Source organism: Notolabrus celidotus, chromosome 23 (genome assembly GCF_009762535.1).
Source record: "Notolabrus celidotus isolate fNotCel1 chromosome 23, fNotCel1.pri, whole genome shotgun sequence".
In the NCBI taxonomy this organism is placed as follows: Eukaryota; Metazoa; Chordata; class Actinopteri; order Labriformes; family Labridae; genus Notolabrus; species Notolabrus celidotus.
The window spans coordinates 25,485,135-25,507,535 of NC_048294.1; the positions used below are offsets into that span (position 1 = coordinate 25,485,135).

A 22,401-nucleotide genomic window follows, 5' to 3' on the forward strand; every position below is an offset into this window, starting at 1 on the left:
AATCTCTAAAAACTATACCATGGAATAAAAACAGAAACTAAGTTACTCCACGCACAGACACCTTAGTCTGAAATGTTCATCTGGAATGAAACACTCGTTACGTAGCTCAACACGCTCTCTCAGGTTGGACAGTGAATGTTTGTATGTTTGGGCAGAAACAGGGAGAACATTTCAAACAATACGTATCATTCTTCATTTCAAAAACCTCTAACACGGGCTGAAGATATGGCCAGGGTGCTCAGGTGGAGAATTATAGCCATCATTACCACCTGTACATGAACTGATGTGAGTGAAATTTGCTCTGTGTTTGCTCCACGTTCAACCATGGGATCAGATTTCAGAAAAGAGAAGGAAGTTCATGAGCTGACTTCAAAGCAAAAGTAGTGAGTAACTAGAGCACTGATAGAAATGTAGTGAAGTAAAAAGTAATATAATTGTGTTGAATGTAGTGGAGTTAAAGTAATAAGTCCCCCCCCCCCCAAAAAAAGACTCAAGTAAAGTACAGATACTCAAAAAATGTACTTATGTAGAGGACTCAAGTAAATTGACTTTGTTACTGTCCACCACTGACTGCTGTACAGGGCTTAACTTTAGGTCAGTCTTAACTTTTAGTGCCAAGTCCAACCTAAGGTTACACCCAGGTGTATGCCCATATGGTGCACTCAGCCACAGTAGCTCTTCTGTTGGATTGGACCACACGGGTCAGTCTCCATCACCCAATCTACATCACTGAGCATTGGCTGACCATGGCCCTGTATCAGGGTCAGACCATCTCCAATTTGCAGCTCTTAAGGGGTGTTCCCCGTCTGCAGGGGTCAGTTCCTACCAGAAGTGATCAGAGGAAGGAAAACAGGTCAACCTGTTATCTAACCATCACAGCTTGGCCCTCGCTGACATACTTCCACACGTATCTGCTTCCAGCACATCAACAACAAGGATCAAATGTTTGCCTAACAAATCTCATCCACCAGCAGCTGCCCTTGAACTGACTTAAGCAATGTTATTCTCTTCACCCATTAGGGATCATGTTGTCATGGCTAAGTTGTATATATTGTTGCACATCATTAATAGGAATGTAATATAAGTGTAACCTTAATTGTGCTTATGTGAAATCCATGCTGAATGTGCAGTTGATGTGAATTACACCTTTGTTGATACAGCACTTCTCACCTGCAGTGAGGCAAACTTGGCGTCTTCAAGGTGAAGTTACTTTGAATACATTTGACTAACAGCTGCTGCAGGGCTCTCACATGCTTTGTGGCTGGTAGATAAACTCAGTTGGTAAATGGACTGTTTTATATAGTGCTTTGTTCAGTTTTGAGTCAACAACTTGAAGCACCTTTCATCACGTCACATTCACCCTGACACACCACATTCATAAACTGATGGCTGCTATGTAACGTGCCCATCAATAGGACAACATTTAGTTTGTTCGATAGTAACTACTCCACTATTCTATAGTCACTGTTGTGAACCGTGGCTTTAGAATATTCTTCTTAGATATATTTATGGCTGTGATCAAGAAAAGCTCATTTTACCTGGGAAAGAAGTTCTGCAGAAACCTCTGACAGCTGCAGAAGACTCTCTGATTTTCTCCATTTCTGAGTCTCACATCGCCTCACCTTTCAGAGACAACTGGCACTTATGCTTTAGTTTTCTTTTGTCATTGAATTTGTTATAAACACTATCAGTAGCCTGTGACGCATTAGAACCAGACACTGGTAAACATTTGAAAAACCTTTATCTTTGACATTACAGGCACATGAATGATTCGATTAATTGTTAAACAAATATTTGAAAATTTAAAAATCACAATCCATCCCTACTTACAACATCTTTCCTTTTTGAATACAAATATTGGTATGAAAAACAGAGATATTTAGACGAGGTAAATACTCTGTCTTTATGTACGACTCAGGGTAGTAAGTAGCTGAGAGTGATACCTGATGATGTAAATGGGACTTGCTGTTTTCAGTGACGTTGTGCTTTACTGGTGCGGCTTGTACTACAGAGGAGTACTTAAAGAGGTATCTGTCAGGTGACTAGGCATGAACTTCACTACCACCAAGTCCAACCTAAGGTTACACCCAAGTGTATGCCCATATGGTGCACTCAGCCACAGTCAACAACAAGGATCAAATGTTTGCCTAACAAATCTCATCCACCAGCAGCTGCCCTTGAACTGACTTAAGCAATGTTATTCTCTTCACCCATTAGGGATCATGTTGTCATGGCTAAGTCGTATATATTGTTGCACATCATTAATAGGAATGTAATATAAGTGTAACCTTAATTGTGCTTATGTGAAATCCATGCTGAATGTGCAGTTGATGTGAATTACACCTTTGTTGATACAGCACTTCTCACCTGCAGTGAGGCAAACTTGGCGTCTTCAAGGTGAAGTTACTTTGAATACATTTGACTAACAGCTGCTGCAGGGCTCTCACATGCTTTGTGGCTGGTAGATAAACTCAGTTGGTAAATGGACTGTTTTATATAGTGCTTTGTTCAGTTTTGAGTCAACAACTTGAAGCACCTTTCATCACGTCACATTCACCCTTACACACCACATTCATAAACTGATGGCTGCTATGTAACGTGCCCATCAATAGGACAACATTTAGTTTGCCAAAAAAAATGCTTTAGTATTCAACACGTCTGTGAAGGTTGTCAGTCATCCAGGTCATGGAAATTCAAAGCGTGACCTGAAAAGGCAACTGGCATTGGTAGAAATTCTTAAAGATGTTTCACCTCTCCTTCGAAAGGCTTCTTCAGAGTGGTGGACGGAGCTAGAAAATATACGCCTCTCAGGGATTATTTGACTCACACCATCACACACAAGCTAGGGGTAACAAGAACCCTTCACCATAGAGCTCAGGATGTACCCACAGGGACTGAGGGAAGGAAGAAGGAACAGCAACATATTAGGGAAGCACTTAAAACCTGTGGCTATCCTAACCGAGCCTTCAAAAAGCCCAGTTCCAGCAGAGAGCACAATAACAAACAACAGAGCATTGTTATCCTTTACTTATCTGGGGAATCTGAGAAACTCTGGGAGATTTTCATCAAACACAACATCCCAGTATATTCCATGCCCTCCAACACACTGAGACAGAAAATGGATCATTCCAGAGACAAATCACCACAGCACAAAATCAGAAATGTAGTTTATGCCATTCAGTGCCATGGCGACTGCAGCAAACTGTCTACTAGCAAAACTAAGCAACCTCTCCACTGACGCATAATATACTCACAAACCCCTTGGATGAGCGCCTTAGTGTTGGAGATTTCCCTCCAGAACGAGAAGGTCCCTTCCTTGGGACCTGGGGTCGCAGGGAGGAAGGCTCTACCTGTTATTTGTGCATATGCACCAAATAGCAGTTCAGAGTACAGGGCCTTCTTGGAGACTCTGGGTGGGGTCCTGGAAGGAATCCCAGCTGGGGACTCCATTGTACTTCTGGGGGACTTCAACAACCATGAGGGCCCCTGGAGAGGTCAACTAATCATGTCTTAGTGTATAGTTGGCTGCCTGACAGACCTGCTTAACCCAAGTGTGCAGTGCGGGTGAACTTGGAACATCTGGTGGAGGCCCCTGTCTGTTAGGTCTTGAACTCCCTCCTCCAGAAGGACTTCTTGTGTATGAGAGGTTGGGGACATGGAATCCAAATGGACCATGTTCAAAGCCTCCATTGTGGAAGCGGCGGCTAAAAGTTGTGGCCTGAAGGCCAATGGTGCCTGTCGTGGTGGTAACCTTGGAACCCGCTGGTGGACACCAGCTGTGAAGAAAGCTGTCAGGCTAGCCCAGGAGTCTCTGGACCAGCTGACAAGTAGCCTTATTGCCCTTTTCCACTATACAGTTCCAGCCCTACTCGACTCGACTCAGCCCTACTTGACTCGACTCAGCTCTACTCGACTAGACTCTACTCGGTTTGGGTACCTTCTCCACCAGCCTGAGTACCGTCTCACGGTGGGCGGGGTCGTCATAACACAGCTGCGCGAAACTGCGTTCACGTCATTTTGAACGCTACACACACACAACAATCACAAACAATGGTGGACATGGAGGCAATGGAGTACTTGCTGCTCGGTCTGTGAGCTTTTTGTTGCAGGCCGAGTGAGAGAGGAAAGCAAAAGAAGAGCAAAAGAGTACTGATGCCGTTTTTTTTAAATGGCGGGTTTGATTCCTGTGTTGGGCGCGATTGGGCGTCGCGCTCATGACTCTTCGGTGACGACATTCTCTGACCAATCAGTGGCCAGCAGTCCGTCGATGTCACCTTTTAGTATCGGCTCAGCTCACTTTGAACCAAAGCAGAGCTACCGAAAACTGGTATCTGACACGAGGTACCGCGCCCGTGGAAACACAACACAAACCGAGGAGAGTGGAGTCAAGTCGAGTAGAGTAGGGTTAAGATGGGCCGGTGGAAAAGGGCCATTAGAGGCAGGGTTAGGAGCTTGGACATCTGGAGGGAGACAGTCAAGGTGGTTTGTGCGTTTGTTAAGGGTGCCTCCCAGATTCCTCCCTTTAGAGGTGTACCTGGCATGTCCAAATAGGTTTCCTCAGGAGGAGCTGTAAAATGTTGCTGGGGGGAGGGATGTCTAGGTCGATCTGCTTGGACTGCTGCCTCAACGATCCGACCCAGGATAAGCAGAAGAAAATGGCAGACTCTACATCTTTATCCATCTTCATCAGGATTCAACTCACCCTCTCTCCCCTACAAACATTCAGGCATGTGTGCTGTGAAACAGGAACAACTGTCAATAAACCACTTCAGCTCACATTCAGCTGTATTTACTGAACAAACTTTGTGCAACGATAGTTAAGTTTGATCAAAACTACAGCAAGACAATTTTAAATTTGTAATCGCTTTGGCCAGCATAAATACAACACTATCTGCCTTGTTTGTGGAAGCTATTGAGATGTCATTTTGACCAGGATAAGACAATAATATCATGAGTAAACATTTTGAAGTAAATACTGTTCACTAATAAATGATATACTACAATTAATACAAACTAAAATGTCACTAACATCTCTCTAACTACAGAGATAGTTACAAAGCTGTGTCAAGGACAGGAGGAGGAGACGACCTTCTACAGATTTGCCTGACGGTCTTAGTGATATTAGCCCCGGATTTGTTTCAGGTGCCACATTCAGTCCACAAAGAGCCAGCATGATGGAGAGGATCTTCCTGGCTGTCTTGTGTCTCTCAGGTCAGAAAATTCTCTCTTGTTGATTCTTGATAGCTACAGGTCACAATCTAAAAGTTATTGAAATACAGTGTTCATTTTGGCAGCTATTATAGATTTAGTCTTAGGCGTTAGACAAAAATCCCTGATAGTTTTAGTCACATATAAGTCTTCTCAGCCCTTTATAGTTTTAGTCTAGTCTTGGTCAATGGAATCTCCAAACTCACTTTTTAGTCTTTGATTTTTACCAAAACATTTTCTCTCTTTAAAATAATTCATGTAGTCGATCACATATTGATATCAGGGTTGTACCAAGTGTGAAAATTGTCAACATTTCACTCTTTTAACACTTTTGCTTGTCTAATATCTTAAGTTAAGTAATGCGGTCTGTCCCTGTTAAAAAGTAAAAAGAAAACATTCTTGATGTGACCACTATGACTTTATTTTGATTCTCTTGATTCAAATAAAAATGCAATGAAAACAAAATAAGGGTTGTATTGCACTTTTACGGCGGTCCCTGAATGCACCTGCAGTGGAGCAAGTCGAAGTGAACACACTGACTAGAATTGAAACCTATCAGCTCGGGTGCCGTGATGGAGTGCAGGCGAATCTGTTGGAATTTAGCCATCAGTAGTAGGTGGTTCAAGTATCAAAGTTAAACATACTTCCTTGTGTCTGGTGTATCGCTCTAATGCTTTAGCTGCTCCATGCATGCATTTAAGACACCCTCTGTTTTTTAGGGGATCAGAAGAAAATGTTAAAACCTTCCTCCTGCTTGTTGGTTTCCATCGTGTTCAGTAAAGTCTTCAACCTGAACAGAATCCGGCTGTGAATGCAAATTTAACTAATCAAGCATTTCTTCTCCTCACAGGCTGGAACGTCTCCTCCTGCCTTCCCCGTCAGTACCACTATGTGGCTGATCCTATGACCTGGACTGAAGCTCAGGCCTACTGCAGAGAGACCTACACAGACCTGGCCACCATTGAAAGCCCTGAAGAGATGAAACAGGTTAACCAGACAGTTTTACTCTCTGGTCTGGACTCAGAGGTCTGGATCGGCCTGTACAACAACATTCTCTGGAAGTGGTCAGACAACTACACAGGGAGTGGAGCTGAATACAGGAAGTGGTCCTCTGGTCTACCAGATAATTTGGAAGCTAATGAGCTCTGTGTGACTGCTCACACTTTTGGATGGTTTGATACACGTTGCATATGGCGACATACTTTTGTCTGTTACAGAGGTAAGGACCATGTGATGAATATCTAGATCTTGAAGAGGTTTTTAGAGCATTTCTTTGTGAAAACTTAAATTCCCCATTCTTTCTCAGGAACACAACAGGATCCTGAATTTGTTTACATCAATGAAACAATGAGTTGGTCCAGTGCTCAGAGGTTCTGCAGGGAGAACTACATTGACCTGGCCACTGTGAAGAACGACACTGAGTACCAGAAGGTCCTGAACATGACACCTTCTGGAGCCTACCATTGGATTGGTTTACACCGAGATCTTGAAGTTTACTGGTCCGATGGGAGCAACTCCTCATTCACATACTGGGAACGTGTTTTTAACCCATTAGGCTCCATGACTGTAGTGTGTGGGGTTTCAGATCTGGAGAGGTCAGGAAAATGGAGGTTACTGCCTTGTGAAAGTAAATTCCCGTTTGTGTGCTACAGCGTCCCTCAGCCTGGTGAGTGATAACAACATTTCATAACAACAACTGCTGTTAGAATGTACTCTACAGAATTTAGTGCTCATTCTCTGTTTCTGCACGCAGTAAAGAGACATGTGATGAAGCTGAGGATGAAGCCAGAGGACCCCTCTGTGAATCTGAATGACCCTGCTGTGAAAGCAGACATCTTGAGAAAGGTGAGGCTCCAAAAATCGTCCCTCAAGAAATGTTCACAAATATCTGAAGAAGGACTCTCTGGGACCATTTCTTTTTGGTCGCTGAGATTCTATATTGTATCCCAACAGTTAGCTGGCAAAAATAAAACTAGCCTCCAACAAAAAATGCAAGTTTGAATGAAGGTTAGAACATGGTTTCCATTTGTGTTTCCCAGCTTCAGGACAAGCTGAAGGAGAGCCAACTGAGTGGAGTCACTCTGACGTGGAGAGAGCAGCCTGACGGGAAAGTGTTCCACAAAGAGGGAGAAAGATCTCAGAAGAAGAAGAAGAAGAAGAGATAGAAGAGTGAACTTTGTTACTAAAATCTAAACGTTTCTTCTTGTTGCTGTTAACCTCTATGAAAAAAGAGAGGATATGAATGAAGTGAAAAATGTAGGCAAAACTAAAATAATATTCTGCAGCCCATCCGCCCTCTAATGGACATGTGGCCACAACATTAACCAGCACTGGGTCATAGTACCACTCATATCAGAGATCTCCCTACTGTCCACCTTGTATAACCAAACATCTGCCTCCAGCATCATGCCCAGGGTCCTGATGTGTCATATTTTACAGGCAGGTGATACACACTGTAATGCTCAGCTGTGAGTTCACTCTAGGGTTGGACGACATCGCAAAAATATCCCATAAAAGTTTCTTGATGGCAGGATCACGATCATACAATTCTTTATCATGTTTATTTTGAATACTTTTTGTAAGTTACAGACCAGTGCAACCAAACTTATTTCCTTATTTAATTATTCTATGGAAAAATAGACCATACAGGACAAAAAACCTTGGTGTACAGACTTGAATCTGTGTGTTCAATTATGCCAACTCCTGCCACAGACCTGTTTATCTCCTCCCACTGTTCTCAAAGACCCCAAAAGAAACTCCTCAATGACAGATTAGACAAATTCATAGATGAACACAAATTAATCTCTGAAAGTCTCTCTCTCTCTCTCTCTCTCTCTCTCTCTCTCTCTCTCTCTCTCTATCTATATATATATATATATATATATATATATATATATATATATATATATATATATATATATATATATATATATATAAATAAGTCAGCATCACTGGCTTTGACTGAACTCAGTGAATAAAGGGGAATCAGGGTGTCCACTGATCTGAAAAAGCATCTGACACAATAAATCAAAAGTTATTAATCAATGAATTTGAAAGGCACAGGCTCAGGAGGGGACTCCTGAATTAGGTCAGAAGTAAAAAAAAAACAAAAAAAAAAACAGACAACAATTTGTGAAGATTGGAGAGTTTGAATCTAACAGTTTGGACATTGCCAGTGGTGTCCCCTAGGGGTCACTGTTGGGACCACAAGTTTTAATTCTTCACATCAAGTTTTTGGAATAATCACTTCAGAAATGAGCAAATAAAAAAATTGTTCAATAAAAAGTAATTTAAGGTTGAATTAGAGTAAAACTAAATAAATAAAGGTACAGATTGAGGATGTTAAGATAGAAAGACTACATGAATAAAGACTCTTTGATGTAATCAAATCTACTGGAAACATCACATTTAACACGACCAATCAAAACTGTCTAAACGTGTTTCAGTCCTGGCCAAAGCAAAGAACCTTCTGGATCATAATCACTTCACAACCTTTACAGTGCATTCATTTTATCTTATCTTAGTTACTGTGCAGAGGTTTAGAGAAACATGTAGAACAGCTCACTGCAACCGCTTCAAATCCTGTAACGCTTCATTTCAGGTACTGTCTCTTGAAGGCACTTTTAAACAGTCTGGAACCTAGCACTTCAGAAACCTCCTCCACTGTTGCAATGCTAGGAAGTAGTGTTTTTGTATTTTTATGTATTTTTATTTTTTTGTGTATTTTAATTTAATGTTAGTTGTGTTTTAGTTGAATATATTGATGAAAGTTACTATGTTCATAGACCTCATAGACCTCAGGATTTCAGTAATGGAGTTATTGTTAGTAAATTACTGGTGAATATAGGGGTAGGAGTATTTAGTATTTGACTTCTTACTAATCTTTTTCTCACATGGAAATCAAAATGCACCTTTAAAAAATAATAAAAGCTAAGCCTGAGTTTGTATTTGTGTCATGCATCACGTCTTCTTCAGAAAGAAAAAGCATTAAAGGGATATTTCAGTATTTTTGAATACATCCACATTGGATGCCTGTCAGCTCGGCCCCTTCTATGAGAAGCTGCAAGAAGAAATAGCATGCAAGCTAGGCTACAATCTGCAGACAGGCTGAATCTAGTTGTAAATGCTTTCTGATGGCAAAGTAAAAAAAAATGTCTTCACTTTGCCATCAGAAAGCCTGTTTGTTTTTGTACCATTTAGAGACTACAGCTTCATCTTTGACAACTTTATCAACACTTGCAAAATATAAATGAATTAGCAAATGCTTAAGGATGCTAAGGAAAATGCACTTTCATTATGTGTCTGTTTTACACTTACAACAAAACTTGTTACGACAGGACCAAATAAGAATTATCCACAAATCCAAGAAAGAGTTCATACCTTTTTTTCCCCACAATAGCAATGATCAGCCACTAAATACAATCAGCCAGGACTTAGGAACTGATTCCACCAAGGACCAGGAAGAGTGAACTGTGAAAGTTTGAGTGAGCCTCTGTTTTACTATGCATCACATTGAATGTTGATTTTATCTGACACACACAATAATAATAATAATAGTAATAATAATAATAATAATAATAATAATAATAATAATAATAATAATAATAATAATAATAATCTTTATTTATAGAGCACATTTCAAAAAAGATGTTACAAAGTGCTTTCCAATGCCTCAAGGACATGTGCAAAATAAAGAGCATTTTAAAAAGCCATACAGTCAGAGCAAGTGTCATAACTATTAAAAGAACATGAAATCATAAAAACATGATAACAAAGTAAAAACAAAATAAAAGCAGGACCCTGTGTGTAACACTCACCAAGGTCTAAAAAGAAGAAAGTCTTAAGGGTTTTGGACTAGTGGGTTCGACTACTGGAGCTAGGTGGAGTGTTTAAATGAGACTCTGAAGCAGTGTAGTAAGTTTAATCGGCTTTAGTGAAACAGAAAAAAACATAAGGAAAGACATCATTTATCACACCATAACAGTAGTGACGTAATGCAGAAAACAGTTATCAAATTCAGTCAATTCTCATGTACTCAGAGGGATTACCCTTTAACTCTGTCATTAAAGTTCACAAAGGATGGACCACTTCAGTCACAAACTCCTAGTTAACCACCATCACCCAGTTCCAGGAAGTGGTGATGTAATGTAGTAAATCAGTTCAAAAAAACGCAAGAAGTCAAAAAGAAGGGGTTGAAAGTTCCTAGGAAAAAAGAACAAAAAGGTAAGTCCGTCAGATTCAAAGTCTCAGTTCATGTGTGTGTGTGTGTGTGTGTGTGTGTGTGTGTGTGTGTGTGTGTGTGTGTGTGTGTGTGTGTGTGTGTGTGTGTGTCAGGGTTTAGGTTAGCCAGTATTTACCGGCTATTAGCCGGTTTCAAGTGCAGTTAGCCGGCATTTAGAGATATCGTAGGCTAAAACAAAACTAGCTATAAATAGAAATAACCATATTTCTATTTATAGCTGGGGTTTTCCTCTTTAAACTGCATGTGAAAAAGTGGACTAGTCTTATATTCAGAGTCTACACTGTTACATACCAACATTCGTTCATGACTGTGCCGTGAAGCAGCAGATTTTATTGAGTGTCACCTAAACGCCACACGTCACGTTTACTGACTGACAGCGGCACGGAGAAAACAGTCAGACCTGAATGATCAAAAACATCAGGAGAACACTTCAACACTGATGATGGATGTGTGTAACCCAGCTCCTACTTTGACAAGTTTACAGAAAGTTAAGATCTTATTTATGAAGAGTTTCATCAAGTTTAGCCTCCCAGCATGATGAGATATGAATATCAAAACAAACTCAGTGATGGCCACCTTCCATAGCGCTTAAAGGGGAGAGATAGCGTGCACGTGTATTACTCCCTTCAGCGCAGTGTGCAGAGGACATTACCAAACATTCACCTGTTACTTGCACGCAGAATTCAGAGCAGAGTCCGGTACAGAGCTGGTCCAGAGGGGCACCGAGGACACCGGACAGACATGGCAGGTCACGCCTGTTGGCCCCGGACCAGAGGAGGCTCAGGTTAGAGTAAAAGTGCAGGTCTCACGGGGTGACAGACAGAGGACGCTCTGCTGCCTTTCATATTACTACAGAAGTTAGACTAAAATAAATAAACTCACCATGCTGCTGTCATACGGCCCTATCTGACAGCTATCAGACATTTTAAGGTGGAGCGTTTTCTTACCACTCAGTGCATGAATTCATGTTGTGAATCAATCAAACCATCTAAAGGTCAAAATGATAACTGACCAGTGTTCGTTCTAATCCTCTTTCTTACATCACATACACTGTAGTACTTATTAGATCATGAAGCGCTCTATAATGTCCACGTGAATGTAAACCAGACTATGCAAACTGCACTTTGAGAAAAAGTGCTGGTCCGATGTGCTACGATGCAGTCCACCCCTCTTTCTAAATGCTGCAGGTTGGCATCGGCATCGGTGTGTGTGTGTGTGTGTGTGTGTGTGTGTGTGTGTGTGTGTGTGTGTGTGAGTAAAGGAGGAAAAGGGCACAGGGGCTGAGTGTGGGGTATGCGACTGGCCTACCACACCACACAGTGCGGCAGAACCCGTCCAGGGTAGTGCTGGGCTCTAGATCCAAATCAGGTAGCTCGCCATCTCCAGGTGGTCCACCAGAGGACCAAACCATACAAAAAACCTGACCGATCTCCGTGATTGAGTTAAAACTAAGTAGGACAGTGTCGAGTGGACCCACAGGGGTACTCGTCGCTGGAAGCAGCCTGGAAGCTAACACGAGGGACGCCGAGCCTCGGCTAACGGCTACAAGCTACTGGCACAGCGGGCTACGAGAGGACATTAACTTCCTTGCAATAACTTCACACACACTGCTGAGGTGACAGAAATACAATACACTATAAATCAGCTCCTAGTCGTCTCCTCCTCCGCTGGCTTCTGAGTTTAATTCAAGGGCATCAAGTTCGTCTCTGACTTTACGTGCTCCGTCTCACTGAATGGAGGAATGATATCTAACCTGCAGCACAAGGACAGGTGGGCAAGACTACCGTAAGAAGGAGCCTTCTGATTGGCCCAACTACAGGATTCACTCTGTTTCCTACTTCCTTCCTATTGGACAAACACTGAAACAAACATTTTGGAAAAATAGAACAAATAGAAAATAAACGAAACATTTAACATGCAACCGTAGTAGGTCCTAGTTATTCATAAGTTAACCTTTGGCATTATTTCTTTTCAACAGCCAACAATAATTCATGGAGGTTACATGGGCAAGACACCTTGATCAAATAAAATCAGGAAATGCTCTTCAATAAAAGAATGTTTTCAGCATTGATTTAAAAGAGAGCACAGAGTCCGCCAACCTAATTTCCTCCAGCAGTTCGTTCCACAGCTGTGGGGCCCGGACTGAAAACCCCTTGTCCCCCCTTGTTTTCAGACCAGTTTTTGGGACTGACAGTAGCTCTTTGCCCGAGGATCGCAGATTGCGCACTGGAGTGTACGGTGTTAAAAGGTCAGAGATAAAACCGGGGCTGAGACCGTGCAGTTCTCTAAAAGTAACCAATAAAATCTTAAAATCAATTCTAAAACGTACCGGCAGCCAATGTAGAGAAGCTAAAACAGGCGTGATGTGGTCATATTTCTTGGTTCTAGATAAAAGCCTGGCAGCTGAGTTCTGGACTATCTGCAGTACTATTCTTCAGTTCAAGGCCACCGTTAGATTAGTCTTGTTATTTTTGCAGTTATAACCACCATATTATATATATATTATATTTATTTCTCAATCTTTTTATCAGAATGTCACCTGAAACGAAAGGAAATCTGTATGCAGCTTTAAAGCTGCTGTTCGTAGTCACGGAGTGAACATCTGTTCAGAGAGTGGGACTTCAAATATCAACGCTACCCCGACCAACCAGATTTCTCTTAGCCCCCCCCCCCCACACAGATCAGTGTGCGTAATCATGATAGTGCCTGTCTTATAATCAATCGTAGGACGTAGTAGGGGCCGCCCCTTAACCAAATCAGGATGTAGGATTGGAGATTAGCTATGATTGGTCCGTAATAACGGGGACAAGGGGAATAATAACATTGCTTGATACAAAGGCTTTTGAAAGACGCAGAGATTTCACAATAGTCTCAAGTTACTCCACTTACCGATGAGTACAGATGGGTATTATGACCTTTTCTCCAAACCCAGCAGAAAAAAAGTAACGTTTTTTACACCATTCCTACCAACAGCAGCTTTAAAGAACAGAAGATCTCCTGAAAAACCTGATTCAACAGGAGGAAGTGAAAAGTTTGAGTGTTCCTTTCTTTAACTCTTAGCCTCATCTCTCATTGATTGTTTGAGCTACATTTGGTTGTTTGTGTGTTGAGCAGTAAAAACAATCTGAACAAGTTTAGCTTATTGGAAGCTCGCTAACAAATCAAGTTTGGCCATTGAGGTTGCATTCATCCCTTGCAATAAATCAACTTGAAACATAAATTGCATTTCTTGTACTCTTGAACTTTTGCTTTGGTAAAACATCATCAAACCGCCACCCGTACACACAACCAGATTTCTTCTTTGTGTGGTTTCACACCTGTTATTTAAGAACATGAGAGAATCAATGTCTGTTTTTAAACCAGCAATTTGATTTCAGTGACTCCACTCGAGATATAACATTGTGGAAAGACTCAACAGCAGAATTGAGAATCAGAAACTTTCTTGATCTCAAGCTTTTTTAAAACGCAGAGCTAGGTCCTCAATAAATAAATTTGACCTCCGTTCTTTCTGCTAAAACAGAGAGCTCATTCTTGGAGAGAAAAACAGCTGATAAAACATTGACAGCCATGGATCGGCCTTCACAGAAAGATCCCAAAGTATTTTCCTGAACTATTTACATTTGACTCCATAAATAATGTCATTTCTGAGACTGCAAATACAACTATAAAACTGACAGCTATGGGCCAGGCAGTGATGTTGGGGGAACAATTTAATTCAACATTTATCAGTTATTGAAGAGTCACACAAACGGCTGTGTTAATGTTTTCAATGATGAATGTCTACATTCAAATGTTCTGTAGTTCAGTGTCACTTCCTCAAACAGCTCAGAGGTTATCAAGGTGCAGCACTGCCCTCTTGTGTACATAAGAGCATGTTGCCTTCAGAAGCCTTGTCTCTGAGCTGGGATAAACTGAGGGAAGAGTTTTATTGTCTCAAAGGTCTAAAAGGGGGAGAGTAAAGTGTAAGTACGTTTTCCTTTTTTTTTTTTGAGAAAAAACATTTACAACAAGTTGTAATTGATTAGTGCCCTAATCAGGCACTTTATAAAAGGCAGCTGGAGCCTTTTGTAGGCCTCTGCTGCTGCTGCTGCTGCTGCTGCTGCTGCTGCTGCTGCTGCTGCTGCTGCCCCGCCGCTGCAAAGCTCTGCTCTGTTTGGTTCCCCTTAGTATTCCTGCACTTAGTTCCAGCTCCAAGGTGGTGTGTAGGGTAGCTGGTAGTGATTTCATGGTAACACTACTTACGGTTTTCGGTATGGTTTTAATGGCAGTGTATATTTATCTTTGCAGATATAGACCTGCTGCTGTTGATATTGTTTCTTTTGTTATTAGTTGCTTTACTTTAGATTGTTTAACTAGTTTCCTTAGTTTTATTCTTCTCTTTAATTATTGATTTAGTTTGTTTACCAACTGGGTTTGCTTGTTGTTTTCTTTTATTTAATTCTTTTGTTTCTTTCAGAAGTTGAGCCCATTAGTTTGGGAGGCTAGGCACCCAGGGTGAGGGCCCTCCACCTGTTGCATGAGAGTCTGACACTGGGCCACAATAGGCTGTACTGAATTGTAGTGAGGATTGTGGTGTGTGTGTGTGTGTGCTGTGCTTCACCAAGGTGAGTATGTGGTAGCACCGCCTGCACTTTCCTCTGTGTAGTCTGCCTCCCTTCTGGTGACCTCAGCTTACATTGAGTTGATCTTGTTTATTTGGATTTCTTGTTTAGTTTGATTTGGTTGGTTAGTTTATGATGGGGGTTCATTGTAGTTTTTAATAATAATTTTAACTTTTGTAGAAGGCCTATTTTAAATAATGCAATGATATAAATACTCTTTAACCCTCATTATTTGTTTGTTTAATTGTATAATTGTATCACTTTCTTTCTCCCCCTCAGGTAAATTAATGAAGTTTTGCCTTTCTTTCTTTTTGATTTAATAAACTTTTAAACTTATTTTGACACCCTGTCTCTGCCTTCATCAGTTCTTACCTGTGACCTTGTTTAATTACTATCAAGTTGCTCTATATTTCCTGGGGTGCAGGTCCCCAGGTGGCGTTGCCAGTTACCATTTCTGTTTTAAAAAGGAATTACATTACAGGAGTAGGAATGAAACATAAGTGTAACCTTAATTGTGCTTATGTGAAATCCATGCTGAATGTGCAGTAGATGTGAATTACACCTTTGTTGATACAGCACTTCTCACCTGCAGTGAGGCAAACATGGCGTCTTCAAGGTGAAGTTACTTTGAATACATTTGACTAACAGCTGCTACAAAAATCTCACATGCTTTGTGGCTGGTAGATAAACTCAGTTGGTAAATGGACTGTTTTTATATGTGCCTTGTCCGGTTTTGAGTTAACCACTTGAAGCACCTTTCATCACGTCACATTCACCCTTACACACCACATTCATAAACTGATGGCTGCTATGTAACATGCCCATCAATAGGACATTCTTCCATTCACCTGACTACACAACCCACCCGCTTAACCACCATGGGGTTAAGAGCCTTCAGCCGCTCTGCTTCCCTCCTCTGGAACTTCCTCCCACCAGACATCTGTAACATCAAAACTCTTTCTATTTTCAAATCCCATCTCAAAACACATCTTTTAAAACTGTCCATTTCACTCTGATTACACCTCTTCACTGCACTGTATCCTGTTCATTTTATTTGCATTTATCATTAACACTGTATCATGTCTTGTCGATTTTATCAGCCTCATTTTTATAGTGTTCTTTTTGAAACTCTGCCTTGTAAGGTGACCTTGAGTGCTCATAAAGATGCATTTTAATACAATTAAATTATTATGAACTGCTGCACAGGGCTTAGCTTTAGGTCAGTCTTAACTTTTAGCGCCAAGTTCGACCTAAGGTTTCATCCAGGTGTATGCCCAGATGGTGCACTCAGCCACAGTAGCTCTTCTGTTGGATTGGACCACACGGGTCAGCCTCCATCACCCAATGCACATCACTGAGCATTGGCTGACCATGGCCCTGTATCAGGGTCAGACCATCTCCAATTTGCAGCTTTTAAGGGGTGTTCCTCGTCTGCAGGGGTCAGTTCCTACCAGAAGTGATCTGAGGAAGGAAAACAGGTCAACCTGTTATCTAACCATCACAGCTTGGCTCTCGCTCACATGCTTCCACACGTTACTGCTTCCAACACATCAACAACAAGGATCAAATGTTTGCCTAACAAATCTCATCCACCAGCAGCTGCCCTTGAACTGATTTAAGCAATGTTATTCTCTTCACCCATTAAGGATCATGTTGTCATGGCTAATCCGTATATATATATTGTTATACAGCATTAATAGGAATGAAACATAAATGTAACCTTAATTGTGCTTATTTGAAATCCATGCTGAATGTGCAGTTGATGTGAATTACACCTTTGTTGATACAGCACTTCTCACCTGCAGTGAGGTAAACTTGGCGTCTTCAAGGTGAAGTTACTTTGAATACATTTGACTAACAGCTGCTGCAGGGCTCTCACATGCTTTGTGGCTGGTAGATAAACTCAGTTGGTTAATGGACTGTTTTTATACGGTGCTTTGTTCAGTTATTCACCCTTACACAACACATTCATAAACGGATGGCTGCTATGTAATGTGCCCATCAATAGGACAACATTTAGTTTGTTCCATAGTCACTACTCGACTATTTGATAGAAAACAAAGGCCTTGTTTTCCATCCTAAACAACTTACTGCAATCAGCGGACTCTCTTACTTCTCATCTGCACTCCACCTCCACCTGTAACTCCCTGGTGTCATTTTGCAATTCAAAAGTTGACAAGATTCACCAGCAGTTAACCCCTGGCACCTCCCACAGCTTGTCTTTTCTGGTTCTCTCAACCCCCCTCTCTCACACACTTTCTTGTTTCATACTTCTCTCTGTCTATCTGACCTGATCCAGAAGTCCATGTCATCTACCTGCCTGTTAGACCCACTTCCTACCACCCTAGTAAAAGCCTGCCTCCCCTCCCTGTCTTCCTGTATAACTGCTGTCATAAACTCCTCTCTTACTTCTGGTGTTGTACCCTCATCCTTCAAATCAGCCTCAATAACTCTGATACTCAAGAAACCTGGTGCAGACCCCACTGACTTCAATAACTTCTGTCCTATTTCAAAACCATTTCTATCCAAATCCTTGAATCCCTGCGCTGCTAAAAGTTGTGGCCTGAAGGCCAATGGTGCCTGTCGTGGTGGTAACCTTGGAACCCGCTGGTGGACACCAGCTGTGAAGAAAGCTGTCAGGCTAGCCCAGGAGTCTCTGGACCAGCTGACGAGTAGCCTTAGAGGCAGGGTTAGGAGCTTGGACATCTTGAGGGAGACAGTCAAGGTGGTTTGTGCGTTTGTAAAGGGTGCCTCCCAGATTCCTCCCTTTAGAGGTGTACCTGGCATGTCCAAATAGGTTTCCTCAGGAGGAGCTGTAAGATGTTGCTGGGGAGAGGGATGTCTAGGTCGATCTGCTTGGACTGCTGCCTCAACGATCCGACCCAGGATAAGCAGAAGAAAATGGCAGACTCTACATCTTTATCCATCTTCATCAGGATTCAACTCACCCTCTCTCCCCTACAAACATTCAGGCATGTGTGCTGTGAAACAGGAACAACTGTCAATAAACCACTTCAGCTCACATTCAGCTGTATTTACTGAACAAACTTTGTGCAACGATAGTTAAGTTTGATCAAAACTACAGCAAGACAATTTTAAATTTGTAATCGCTTTGGCCAGCATAAATACAACACTATCTGTCTTGTTTGTGGAAGCTATTGAGATGTCATTTTGACCAGGATAAGACAATAATATCATGAGTAAACATTTTGAAGTAAATACTGTTCACTAATAAATGATATACTACAATTAATACAAACTAAACTGTCACTAACATCTCTCTAACTACAGAGATAGTTACAAAGCTGTGTCAAGGACAGGAGGAGGAGACGACCTTCTACAGATTTGCCTGACGGTCTTAGTGATATTAGCCCCGGATTTGTTTCAGGTGTCACATTCAGTCCACAAAGAGCCAGCATGATGGAGAGGATCTTCCTGGCTGTCTTGTGTCTATCAGGTCAGTAAATTTTCTCTTCATGACTTTTACAGGTCACAATCTAAAAATCATTGAAATATGGATTTTTGTGCTGCAAGGGGGAAAATAACCAGTCAGCAATGGATGAAGTGTTGGTATTTATTTCAGTTGAAGTAATGTAGGAATACTGCACAATATCAGATTAAAGCATTAAAGATGATAGAAGTTTGAGTATGAAGTATTAGTAGTAGGTGGTTCAAGTCTCAAAGCTAAACATACTGTACTTCCTTGAGTCTGGTTTATTGTTGTAATGCTTTAGCTGCTCCATGCATGCATTTTGGGACACCCTTGAAAATGAGATGCTACATCTCAACAGGCTAGCCTACACTCAATTTAATTCAATCCATGCAGAGCTCCTTTTGATCACTGTGTATTAAATTCAACATTTAAAGGTTGTGAAAAGAGTCACGGAGGGAATATAAAAAGGCACCTTTTTTAAGTTTGAATATATATTTTTCTTACTTTCTGTTATTAAAAAACAAGATACTTTTACAGCTACAGCACTTATGCTGCTACTGCTCTGGTAGATCATTGTTTCACAAGATTTCTGTTAACCATTTGTATAAGCTGTGTGTATGTTAATCAGTGTCCAATTAATTTTCTTAAATAGGTGTTAACGTTTTAATTGTATCACCAATTAATGACGTTTAAAGTATAGTGATACTATTACATGCTTGCCAGCAGAGAGCACTGTCACAATATGATGCTTGTTAACAAATCATCTGTCAAGTAACAGCTATACTATTCCTGCCATTTCAGTGTTGTTTCTAGTTTGTTCTGTGACATAATTTAAATACGTCCTAATATTATGACAGCCTGTAGATTTGTCTGTATCCTCATTATATTTATAAGCACTGAAGTATAAGGTTTGATTTCTACTTCATTTACATTTCCCATAGATCAAGAACAGACACTCAGACCTACCCACAGATGATGCATCTTGATGTTCCTTCAATACATCTTAAACCATATTCCTGCCCACGCATTCTGACCGACACCCCACAGAGACAGTCACTGTGTACTACCTCATATAGACTCCTTTTTTCTCCCACACAGAACAAATCAAGCACTTCTTCTCTTCACAGGCTGGGACATCTCCTCCTGCCTCCCCCGTCAGTACCACCATGTGGCTGATCCCATGACCTGGACTGAAGCGCAGGCCTACTGCAGAGAGACCTACACAGACCTGGCCACTATTGAAAGCCCTGAAGAGATGGACCAAGTTAACAGCACAGTTTTACTCTCCGACCTGAACTCAGAGTTCTGGATCGGCCTGTACAGCAACATTATCTGGGAGTGGTCGGGCAACTACACAGGAAGTGGAGCTGAATACAGGAAGTGGGCCTCTGGTCATCCAGAGCTTTGGGTAGCTAATGAGTTCTGTGTCAGTTTTAAAGCTGGTGCATGGTATGATGCACGTTGCTCATTTTCACTTACTTTTGTCTGTTACAGAGGTAAGGACCATGTGATGAATATCTAGATCTTGAAGAGGTTTTAAGAGCATTTATATGTGAAAACTTAAATTCCCCATTCTTTCTCAGGAACACAACAGGATCCTGAATTTGTTTACATCAATGAAACAATGAGTTGGTCCAGTGCTCAGAGGTACTGCAGGGAGAACTACATTGACCTGGCCACTGTGAAGAACGACACCGAGAACCAGAAGATCCAGAGCTTGACACCCTCTGGAGCCTGGCACTGGATTGGTTTATACAGAGATCCTCATGTTTACTGGTCTGATGGGAGCAGCTCCTCATTCAGATACTGGGAAGATGTTTTTAGTCCATTAGGCTCCATGACTGTAGTGTGTGGGGTTTCAGATCTGGAGAGGTCAGGAAAATGGAGGTTACTGCCTTGTGAAAGTAAATTCCCGTTTGTGTGCTACAGCGTCCCTCAGCCTGGTGAGTGATAACAACATTTCATAACAACAACTGGTGTTAAAATGTACTCTACAGAATGTAGTGCTCCTTATCTGACTTTGGTGTCTACAGCGATGTTTCTTCTCTGTTTCTACAGTAAAGAGACATGTGATAAAGCTGAGGATGAAGCCAGAGGACCCCTCTGTGGATCTGAACGACCCTGCTGTGAAAGCAGACATCCTGAGAGAGGTAAGTCTCCAGAATAATCCCCCAAGAATTTTTTACGAATATCTGAAGAAGGACTCTCTGGGACCATTTCTTATTGGTCACTGTGATTCTATATTGCATCCCAACAGTTAGCTGGCAAAGCAAAAACTAGCCTCCAACAAACAGGCAGGTTTGAATGAATGTTAGAACATTCACACAATGTTTCCATTTGTGTTTCCCAGCTCCAGGACAGGCTGAAGAAGAGCGGACTGAGTGGAGTCACTCTGAAGTGGAGAGAGCAGCCTGACGGGAAAGTGTTCCACAAGGAGGGAGAAAGATCCCACGGAAGAGAGGACTCAACTCTGAAACTGAAATCAGACTGTCCCTTTGTTGTTCAGTAATCTATGCTGAACATGACTGACACATTTATTGCATGAAGTGATGAACTGAGAAAGAAAACTGTCATTTACAGCATACTGGTCATATTTCTACTAAAACAACAGACATGCTGTAAGAAGGAAAACTTTACAATTAGCCTGCTCCCTTTCTGTGTTCATAGGGCTCTTTATGTCTAAGCTCCAGTGTAGAATCCCTGATTTTGTTGCAATGGGGAAAAGTGTAAGTGTCTGCTGCATGCGTTACTTCTTGAGAAGCCAAAAGACAGAGTGGGGCTATCCAATATAAGAAAAAACAAAGATGGCACCTAGGGCTGGGCATTTTAAGCCGAAATCACTTAAACCCAGTGACTATTCAATAGTCACTATTCAACTATTCGTTAGTCCCCGCTCGACTATTCCATGGTCACTTCTTGACTACTTGATAGTCACTACTCGACTATTCAATACTCTTTAGTCACATTTCAACTATTCAATAGTTGTGACTTGACTATTCAATAGTCACATTGGACTATTCAATAGTCACATTGGAGTGTTCGATAGTCACATTGGACAATATGATAGTTACTATTGGAGTATTCAATAGTCACATTGGAGTATTCGATAGTCACTATTGGACTATTCGATAGTCACATTGGACAATATGATAGTCACATTGGACTATTCAATAGTCACATTGGACTATTCGATAGTCACATCGGACTATTCGATAGTCACATTGGAGTATTCAATAGTCACATTGGACTATTCGATAGTCACATCGGACTATTCAATAGTCACATTGGAGTATTCAATAGTCACATTGGAGTATTCAATAGTTACTATTGGACTATTCGACAGTCACATTGGACTATTCAATAGTCACATTGGAGTATTCAATAGTCACTATTGGACTATTCAATAGTCACATTGGAGTATTCGATAGTCACATTGGACTATTCGATAGTCACTATTGGAGTATTCAATAGTCACATTGGACTATTCAATAGTCACATTGGACAATATGATAGTCACTATTGGAGTATTCAATAGTCACATTGGAGTATTCGATAGTCACATTGGAGTATTCAATAGTCACATTGGAGTATTCAATAGTCACATTGGAGTATTCGATAGTCACTATTGGAGTATTCAATAGTCACATTGGACTATTCGATAGTCACTATTGGACTATTCAATAGTCACTATTGGAGTATTCAATAGTCACATTGGACTATTCGATAGTCACTATTGGACTATTCGATAGTCACATTGGACAATATGATAGTCACTATTGGACTATTCGATAGTCACATTGGAGTATTCGATAGTCACTATTGGACTATTCAATAGTCACTGTGAACTATTGGACGATTATTTGAATAGATCCAGTCCCATCTGTCAGGCAGGACTCAGTCTGATCTTATCTTAATCC

General features: G+C 41.2%; 1 protein-coding gene across 1 annotated transcript; it reads left to right on the top strand.

The window, feature by feature from the left end:
- Positions 1-5,134: 5,134 nt before the first annotated feature.
- Positions 5,135-21,421, top strand: LOC117807822 (secretory phospholipase A2 receptor-like). Its single transcript, XM_034677224.1, has 9 exons — positions 5,135-5,211; positions 6,059-6,427; positions 6,515-6,874; positions 6,962-7,053; positions 7,248-7,321; positions 19,583-19,980; positions 20,068-20,427; positions 20,543-20,634; positions 20,835-21,421. The coding sequence occupies exons 1-9, from the start codon at positions 5,172-5,174 to the stop codon at positions 20,991-20,993; spliced, it is 1,944 nt and encodes a 647-aa protein (XP_034533115.1). The 5' UTR covers positions 5,135-5,171; the 3' UTR covers positions 20,994-21,421.
- The last annotated feature ends 980 nt before the right edge of the window (positions 21,422-22,401 follow it).

Coding starts and splice junctions, on each gene's coding strand:
- LOC117807822 (XM_034677224.1), top strand. CDS start 5,172: ATGATGGAGAGGATCTTCCTGGCTGTCTTGTGTCTCTCAG. Junction 6,875..6,961: donor CTACAGCGTCCCTCAGCCTG/GTGAGTGATAAC, acceptor TTCTGCACGCAG/TAAAGAGACATGTGATGAAG. Junction 7,054..7,247: donor AAGCAGACATCTTGAGAAAG/GTGAGGCTCCAA, acceptor TGTGTTTCCCAG/CTTCAGGACAAGCTGAAGGA.